Source organism: Epargyreus clarus, unplaced genomic scaffold (assembly GCF_041222505.1).
Source record: "Epargyreus clarus isolate Ecla_fem2 unplaced genomic scaffold, WU_Ecla_fem_2.2 ptg000024l, whole genome shotgun sequence".
Taxonomy (NCBI): domain Eukaryota; kingdom Metazoa; phylum Arthropoda; class Insecta; order Lepidoptera; family Hesperiidae; genus Epargyreus; species Epargyreus clarus.
The window spans coordinates 13589577-13599741 of record NW_027332231.1 but is presented as its reverse complement, the minus strand read 5'-3'; the positions used below and the strand labels follow the sequence as shown (position 1 = coordinate 13599741).

At 35.7% G+C, this 10165-nt stretch overlaps 1 protein-coding gene across 1 annotated transcript; it reads left to right on the top strand.

Annotated features, from left to right (window-relative positions):
* The first annotated feature begins 486 nt into the window (after positions 1–486).
* LOC140752065 (uncharacterized) lies at positions 487–8334 on the top strand. Its single transcript, XM_073086212.1, has 3 exons — positions 487–1324; positions 6698–6928; positions 7705–8334. The coding sequence occupies exons 1-3, from the start codon at positions 527–529 to the stop codon at positions 7885–7887; spliced, it is 1212 nt and encodes a 403-aa protein (XP_072942313.1). The 5' UTR covers positions 487–526; the 3' UTR covers positions 7888–8334.
* Positions 8335–10165: the final 1831 nt, after the last annotated feature.

The window sequence follows — 10165 nt, the reverse complement described above, 5'->3', positions numbered from 1 at the left end:
GTAACTTACACAAAAATAATGTAAGATTTTTAAATATCCTATGTGCATTAATTGATAGTTGGCAACCCTAGCTGACATAAGCCATGGTCACGCTAATTTCTGCGTACAATTACCAATGCTCATCAGTTCCTGTATTGTCGCTAATCGAGCTACATTGATAACAGGACTATTAATGGCCTCAGATACTAGATCCAAACGGAAATGACGCATTGCACCCATTCATCCTTCTACAGCTCGAAATCTAGACATCTGACGTACAGATGGTCAGAACTAACAATAATTACATAATAAAATTCGCGTTTATTGTATAAATAACATTTATAAATCTGTTAATTTACTCTTTCATAAAAGAACATCTCATCATTACAATACAAAATCATACATAACAACACAATAACAAAAACACATTTTTTTATCATCGATATTAATTTCAGAAGCGATTATTTTCAGATTAAACACGGTATATAAGTTCACGTCCATGTTTAGTCTCAATCGACGTTCACAATAATATAATAGTTTGGCCGCGATGTCGCAACATCAACTAGTCAGTGATAAAGCAGCCATCATGGCGGACGCAGAAAGTGTTTTGCGTGATTTAATCGACAAATTACTTCAAGAGAAACAATGTAAACAGAAAGATTTGAAGATGAACGCGATATCCACCGAAGGTGCTAATTACACATCAGCAGTGTACACGATAACGCTGACGACAGACAAAGAAATCCTGGAGCTGTTCGCCAAAGTCGCGATCATAGCTGGCGAGATGAGAAAACACATGAACGCCGACACGATTTACGAAACTGAGAGAATAGTGTACACAAAGTTGGTGAAAGTCTACGAAACGATTCAAGACAAACACAATCTACCCGAGGAACACAGGTACGTCTTCCCGAAGTGCTATGCAATCGAATCGGAATTGGGAAAAGAGACGGTTATCATGGAGAACTTGGCAGCGAAGGGGTACAAGCCGTGTAGTCGGTTCAACTCCATGGATTGGGAGCACGCTGCGCTATCGGTGGAAGTCCTGGCGAAGTTCCACGCACTATCCTTCGCTTACGCCAAGGAATACCCTGAAGAATTCGAAGAATTAGCAGCTAAGCTGGTATACAAAGCCGCGTCGGTGGACAAGGATGACGAAACAATTATTGCGTTATGGGTTAAAATGGTGGAACGTGCGTTAGATGTAATTGATGAAAAGTATAAGCCTAAAATAAGGGATATGATGATGGAAGACGACGTTTTCAATAAATTTAACACACCGATTGGAAAACCAGTGATGTCACATGGGGATTATAGGCTTAGCAACATATTGTATCGACGCGAGGTAAGATATTTTTGATATTACCTTCAATTCGTTTACATGAAAAGTTTTCAGCAAATATTTTTAATATTTATAGTATTATGCAATGCAATTTAATGCGTACAATATTGTTTATAGAATAAATGCATAATTGTACGGCAAGAAATCAAAGTATTTTATTAGATACGATTATAGATTTTAGAAATAAAAATGGAGGTATACGAATAAAGAATTAATATAAGTATACAAGCTTTAAAACTAACTAAGATTATCCTTAAAGATAGCAAAGATACCAATACATAGTAAAAACACCAAAAACAGTTCACAAAAAATACCTAAATGTTAAAAAACAGGAGTCGAAAGAACCGGTTTATAGTTGGTAAAAAATATAGATTAGTTACATCATCATCATCATCAACCCATTACTGTCCCACTGCTGGGCACGGGTCTCCTCTCAGAATGAGAAGGATTAGGCCATAGTCCACCGCGCTGGCCAAGTGCGTATTGGTAGACTTCACATACCCTTAAGATTTATTATATATTTTTTTTTATTATAAATCTTTCAGGTATGCAGGTTTCCTCACGATGTTTTCCTTCACCGTTTAAGCAAGTGATAATTAATTTCTAAGTTACATATGTATGTATTTATGATGACGCTGATCACACTATAATGTCAGTTCCGGATTGCATTCGTAATCGAATATTATTTAAGATTGGCCGCCATAACTACTGACCTAGTAACTTATAAACACCAATACTTGTTGATCACAGTTGTTTTCCGCTTCGAAGCACTAAGTTATAAGCCTCATAGTTATAAAGCCTATAGTTATAAGCCTTACCATACTTACCTCTAGAATGGAGCAGCTTTACTCAATCGTTATATTGAGTTATAGGTTATAGTTACAGTTAAAGCAAGAAAAGTACTTACGTTTTCAAATATATTAATAATTAAAGTCTATACTAAGAACATTGATAGGTTTAATAATAGTTTTGTCACACAAATTTTCATGCTTCTTCTCAGATTTTGTCCAAAATATTTTTGCATGCTGGCGTTAAACAATATTACCACAAAGGGTATGCGACAAAATAAATATTGTCGTAAATGGTAATCTTTTTAGAAATATTTTAATCTAAGGAGTAGGTAAATGCATAATACTTACTTGATTCTAAGTACATATAAACGATTAAGGAATAATTAACTTAAAAAAGTTACAAGGAAGTATTTAATTATTTAGGTCAACATTTTTTATAAGTGTTTAAACATTAAATTCGATAGCAGGCCAAAAATAGACAAAGAAGTTCTCGGTTAGATTAGATCCTAATTAGAAAAAATAATCGGACGTATTAGACGAATATGAATTCAGGAAAACTCCAAAAGAATTAACATGGTCGTGAGAATACCTAAATAGTACTAGAGTATGGTACTAAATGGTTTATTTGGCCTAACGTTTCTAAATATCGCCTCGGCCCCACAAAACGGCACAAGGCTGAATCAATGTCACATCGCGCCACTTCCTCCGTTGAACGAGGCATAATAGAAATCTGCACCTATTGTCGCTTGACTAACTAACTAACTACTACTACTACTAACTCCATTGAAATATATACTAATATTATATATAAATATATATTCATTTGTACCTTATTAATCGATGGAGGTAGAACCCTTTGTGGATTGACTTCGGTGTCACCACCGCCACACCTATTTATGCATAATAATAGCAGTGTTAAGCGCTGCTGTGATCTGGTTTAAAGGGTATGGTAAGGAAGAGCTACTTTTCTGAGACGTTCCCGTTTAGTCCTCGGAGGTAGCGGTCCATCTGTGGCCGACCTTAGGTAATAATCTAATCCTATCAGGGGCTAATTACTCAAATCCTAATTTCGACTGATTATAAATAACAATTTAGTATGGTTATAGATTGAAAAAAAAGACATTTCAAAGTATGTTTCTGAAGTTACCAATCCAAACCAACACGTTGGTTATGGCCTACTAAAATTATATCACTATGAGAGGAGATCCGTGCCCAACGGTGTATCAGAAATTGGGAGATTTGATGATGATGTCCATGAGCGCCTCTGTTATTATCAGGCTCGTCTGCTATATGTTCGTTTATTTATACAATTTCATTTAAAATTATACAATTTCTTAAGTTATTAAAACGAAAACATGTTTTAATGTTTTATCTATTTTATCTTTTCTGAAAACTACTGAACTGACTTTCGATATATACTTATTACAAGGTGCATTAATGATGTGCCGAGTCGGCCATTTTTGGTATTCGAGTACTTTAGTACTCATATAAAAAAGAATCGAGTCAGTACTCGAGTCCAAAGTATTAAAAAAAAACGCCACTCACTACACAAAATTAATCAAGATTTTACTTGTACGAGTAGTAGTTGTAGTGTACGAGTATCTTCAGAATTCGAGTATTATTGGTACTCGAGTATGCGAGTTTATGTAAGTACTCGAGTACTGACTCGAGTCGACCTGACTCAGCACATCTCTAAGGTGCATACGCATCTTATTCTGAGAATAATTAGATTTATCATATTGAGACTATCGGTTAAAACTTATCTAATTGAAACAACCCATATTTGTAATTAGATTATGAACACATTCTCTTATAAATGTCAAGTGTGATACGATATTGCGATTATACTCCTTAAAGATTATCCATGGACCAATATTATTACTTTTTTAAAAATATTGAAGGACTAAATGAGTGTGTATTAGTTATTAATTATCACTTGCTTAAACGGTGAAGAAAAACATCGTGAGGAAACCTGCATAAATGAGAAATCTTTAAAAAAAGTTTTCAAAGGCATGTGAAGTCTACCAATAGTCAATTGGCCAGCGCGGTGGACTATAGCTGTGATTCTGAGAGGAGACTCGTGCCCAGCAGTGGGACAGTAATGGGTTGAAGATGATGATGATAAAACGAGCTTGTGACGGGTCTAAGCGTTAAAAACTATGATAACTAATTTAATTTCATTGTTAACTTCATACTAATATGCCCCTGATGTGTCTCTTTTGATACCCGAATCGGCTGTACATTATACGTGCAATTCACTTTATTTTACGTCCGCCATGGATCCCCTGAGGACTATGTGAAACGCTTTAAATAAGAATGTCACCCTTCCCACACGATGGTAAGTGGTCGCTGCTGCCCATGGACATCTGTGATCAATCCCATACAGAACAGGGATTCTACGTGAAGCCGATTACAAATGAGTTGCCTCTCCTGAGGACTGAGGCGGTAGTCTATTATGTAAACTCTTTTTCAAAACATGAACTTTTTTTTATTTTACATCTATCTCTTTGTGTTTGTTGGGAGTGAAACCTTCTATGGAATAAACTAATCTTGCCGAACTTTTACAATGCACATTAAAAAATGCTTTTCAATAAAAAAAAAATTGGTTAACATGATTTGTTCTTCTAAAAATATTTTTTTTTTTTAATATTTCAAAGGATTCATATTTATTACTTTGAAGTACATATACGCGTATATTAGTCGTCAAATTTAATTACGTAATATTTTATTTTTGTACACACGGGTTTAAGTTTTGTTTCTTCACAGAATATTAAATTGTGTCATAAATGTTATCAAATACTAATAGATAAGCTATTAGCAATAATGATCCGGGTATGATTACACGTTTAATGTTATCTTTATGTATTTCATAATAATTATGTGTAACTCAGTAAAGAATGTGGTAAATGTGTTTATAATGTTACCCAGGCTTCGTACCTTGTGTACTAAACTTGTTGAATTTATATAAGTTTTGACCGATAGTCCTAATATAAAAAAGGCCTTACATAGTTTTTAAATAATTTTCAAAAATTGGTACCTCCATATCTTTAGAATAAAATCCTAATTTTCAGAAACACATACCTTTTATGTCCTAATTTTTGAAAACATGCATGCCAATTTCGTACCTAGTGTTAGAATTTTTAATACATATTTATTTTTATTTTTTATTTATTTATTTATTTCAGACAACAAGGTCCATATTACCATACCATATTTTTGCAAAGAAATTGATAGCTTATCAAATTCATTATTGTTGTTCTAAACTTTACAACCAACCCTCTATCTTTAGTGATAAAACTTACGTTTATCAAGCGTTTATGTTCTTTATGATCCGATACAAATGCTTATTGTCGTAACAAAAACAAGTGTTATTATGCGTTTACGTTTTACAAGGAACGTTTTGATACGCTCGAAGTCTGGCTTCGTTACGTATTTATTCTAAATCAAAAAACTAAAAAACACGCTTTTATGATAAAATCAACTAAAAAGTAGAAAATAATTTTCAATCTAAGAATCAATTAAGGAACAGCAAATAGTATAATTGTGATAAAAGCGTGGGGTGCACCATTTATCAGGTTCGAAAAGCGTGTTTTTTTAGTTTTTTTTGTTTTAGCGACCACCATTACGTATCGTTTGTAAAAAAATCAAGTGTCTATCTATTACGGTTTAAGAAATAAAGCCCTGTGATACACATACAGACGGCGGAGGGTTTCGTTTTACCCTTTGAGTACGGAATCCTAATAATCATTCTACAAGAGGGCGTTATAGATATGTTTCAGAACATTTGAGTTATAGGGAAATAACATTATTATTATCTAAACTAAAAATCACGCTATAACAGTTATTGAAACTAAAAAGCAATAATTAATTATTTGCAATCTAGTAACTTGCGATGAACTTTCTCTAAGGCGCTTAAACAATCTGGCCTCGAAAATCGTTAAACCTTTGGATGTTGATCAGGACAATGGTACAAAATTATTAAAATCGTGTATTGTCATCGTGTGTTTTTTAAATTTCTACAAAATGTTGAATTAAACTGAACGTTCAAAGTGGATAGAAATCGGGTTCAAAGATTCCGTTACTGTTACGTACATACATACATACATACAACCTAAGCTAATAAAAGCGTGTTAAAAATACTGTACGTAAGCGCCCATAGACATCTGTACTCTGCTGTAATCAACTCTGTGTAAAGCAAAAGATTCTTAAGTATGAAGATTATCGCATACGCTTTGTTATTCATAAGTCGACGGCACTACACTTCTGTCTTTTTCTGTCTTTAATACCTTCTTAGTCATGGATGATGGAGACTCACCTACAAATGCTGGAAGTAGTAGGAAATACAAGTGCATATCCATCCTTTAAAAAGTTAAACGCTTGGTTCCAATTACCATATTTTGATTGCAGTTGTCAAATGTTATCAAAGGTATTGAAAACTTTCGCCACACCGCTGCCTCTAACCCGTACCATACTTATTAATGTGCATAAGACTGTCGAACACCAAAGTAAAATATACTCAAAACTTCCTCCAAAAACATAAAATGGGTACCCGCAAATTTTTAACTATTAACACATCTGATTCCAGGGCAAGACTCTCAAAGCTATTCCAGTGGACTACCAACTAGTCCACGGGGGCTGCCCGGCTACAGACCTGATCTACCTCATCTTCCTGGGTACTGACGAGGAGTTCAGGAAGCAATACTATGACCAACTGCTGGATCACTACTACCAACACCTGTGCCAGGCGCTCCGGAGACTCGATGTGGATCCTGTGGAGGTGTACCCCAGGGAAACCTTCGACTCGCATATGCAAAAGGTATATTTTTATATTTAACCTAACGATAAGGCTAACGGGCTACCTGGTGGAAAACAGTCACCGTCGCCTATGGACATTTGCAACACCAGAGGAGGCGCCAATGCATCGCCAGCTTTTTACATCCCTCTTGAAGAGCCCCATGTCATAGCCCTGAGGGAATACCTCAGAAGGAAGTAATTGTGATGGCGATCGATTTATTGACCCTACGGTACGTCAGAGCTAGATTTAGGGAAGGACAAGCAGGGCTACTTCCCCGGGGCCTCCATACGAGAGGGGCCCTTATAATAGAAAAAATAATATTTAAATTACGACGGATCACATACTTTTTTCCATTTTCCAAACAGTATTAATTGTATATTTTTCCAAACAGTGATGAAAAAAATTTTTTTTTTTTTTGCCAGTACATTAAAATGTACTGGCAAAAAAAAATGTTTTGATTGGTATAATACTTATGGGTCTGAACTCATCTCTAAATCCGGCCCTGCCTTATTTATCATAATGTTTTATTGACCCACGTGGATCATCAACATCACTATAATTACTATAATCTTATTGTAACACTGTCAGCTGTCTATCAATAAGTGACGTTATTTGCATTTAACGGTAATGATGATACTAGACTGCGCTAATAAAATTACAAGTTGGTGTTCAGACAAGAATATATTTGACTTATTATACTATGACTATCGGATTTAATAAAAAATCAAACGCGATAGATTATCAAACCACACTTGTTACCGCCATTTTTTACAATTATTTCGCGTATTTATTTCCAGAGGCTGCCATACGCGCTGTTTCTTGGCGTTGCAATCCTGCCAATAGTGGTGGTGGAAGCAGAGTCTGCGCCCAAGATGTCCGAGGATATCGACCTCCAGTCCTTCATCGTGGAACCAAACGCACTTTACGCTTCAAGGTTTAGGGGCGTAGTTAATGATTGCGTCAGACGCGGCGCCCTCTAGCGTTCGTTGTAAAAGTTGTAAGCACGCCATCTAGCGAAGCATGCAGTCAAAGCTGTATGAAGAAATAGCTATGACGCGAAACGGTATTTTATTAGCGGTAGAACTTGTTTGCGAAAACTAGTAAGCGCGCCATCTAGCGGAGCGCCGAAATTCAAGGCTATATGTAATGAAATCTGTGAATGAATATTGACGCTCCATTTATGGCTGAACATCTGATAACAAAAATGAATACTGTTTTACAATCAACATAAAATACAAATATAAATAATAAATAACAAATAGTAATAGGGCAATTTTAGTGAGTATGTGCAAAAAATATGAAGTTTTGAAAAATTGTAGCTAAAAATAAAACTTTGTATCATTTATAAGTATAATTAAATTTAATAAACTTGGAATTTAATTTATAAGTGGCCTTGAAGCTAGTAATGAAAGGCCATAGATTAGTATGGCATAAAAAGACTTTTCCAAAAGACAAATAAATATGCGGCCAAAGATCCAAGAAATATACTAGTGATGTCTCAAATCAAAGCACTGTTAAATAATACTTTAGTCGAAGGTAGCCGATGTAATTTTATTTATGTACGTTTTTTATATATATTGTATTTTATGAGTCACTACGGGTAACATGGACCCTTACGAGTCTAAAATTCAAAGGTTCACAAATTTAATAATAAAAAGCTCAGAATAATTAATAATACCTTTATTATTACGACGATATTATATATACAATGTATTTAAGTAGGTGTAAGTTATAATGCTTATAATTTTGATATGGAGATTAATTGATTAATGTGTGTAATGTAATATTATTTTATGTTATTCAAATGTATAAGAGATTAAATAAAATGTGCATTAAATTTGTGAATTACCTATGTGTGATTTTTTTGGTCTTAAATCTTAGTTAAGTTGAATGATTATAATTAAATGACGTAATAACTAAGAATTTGTTTTCTTTCTTAAAAATAGTTTTCTTTAAATTTAGAATAATAGCAGATGTTATGGAAATAAGGTAGTAATTAAATCTATCTTTAAATATACATATATAACTTAAAGGTGACTGACTGACATAGTGATCTGTCAACGCACAGCCCAAACCACTGGACGGATCGGGCTGATATTTAGCATGATCTACCTGAGATGTTATGACGTCGGTATCTGCTAAGAACGGATTTTGATCAATTCTACCCCCAAGGGGATAAAATAGGGGATGAAAATATTACTTCGTAACGCGAGCGAAGCCGCGGGCAAATGCTCGTTCTAAATAAAACTTGTACAATAAAAATGTCTATAAAACTACGTATAATGCACAAAATCTATTTATAATATTTATTATTTGTATAAATTATATACGTTACCGTCAGTTTCAACCCACTATTGTTCCACTGCTGGGCACGGTCTCCTCTCAGAGTTAATCAATAATCCACCGTGTTGACCAAGTGCGAATTGGTAGACTTTATATACTTTCGAAATCGTTCTTTTTAACATTTCTTAGGTTTGCAGGTTTCCTCACGATGTTTTCCTTCACCGTTTAAGCAAGTGGTAACAAATTTCTAATACGCACATGACTTTGAAAAATCAGAGGCGCATGCCTGGGATTTGAATCTCGGACCCCTCAATCAAGAGGCCGAGTTTCTTAACCATCAGACTATCAGAGGTTATTATTTATTCCGGATATTTTTCGCATAGGATAAGATATATTCATACACTAGTCGACCAAGAATAGGGCTACGGTATTCCCTGGGCGGCAAGAGCGGGAGTTCGCACCGTAGGTACATCAAGCGACCCCTTGAAGTAAGATATTATGTGTGGTCGCATACCGTTGTAATCACCAGGTGTTGTGGGAGAAGCAAATGCTCCCTCAGAGCAGAGCCCAATCCGGGCCTCGCGCTTGGATGACTCCGGTTGTGTTCCGTCGCAGATCCCGGAGTTCTCCAACAAGCGCTGAGGACTGCCACCGGGGGGGTTTTAGTGCGGTAAAAATCCCTCATAACCCAGCGTCGCTCCACGTCGTCGGGTACCTATTGCAGGTTTCCCTCTCGAAAAAAAAACAGGAACAGCAAGCGACCCCTTGAAGTACGACATTATGTGTGTGTCGCTTACCGTTGTGATGACCAGGTGTGCAGGAGGAGCGTAAATTGCTCGCCCCAGGGCAGAACCCGATAGGGCATCGTGCTTGGTGAACTCCGGTTGTGTTTCGACGGAGATCCTGGAGTTCTACACCAAGCGCTGAGGACGGTCACCGGGATTTTACTGCGGTAAAAATCTCACATAACCCGGC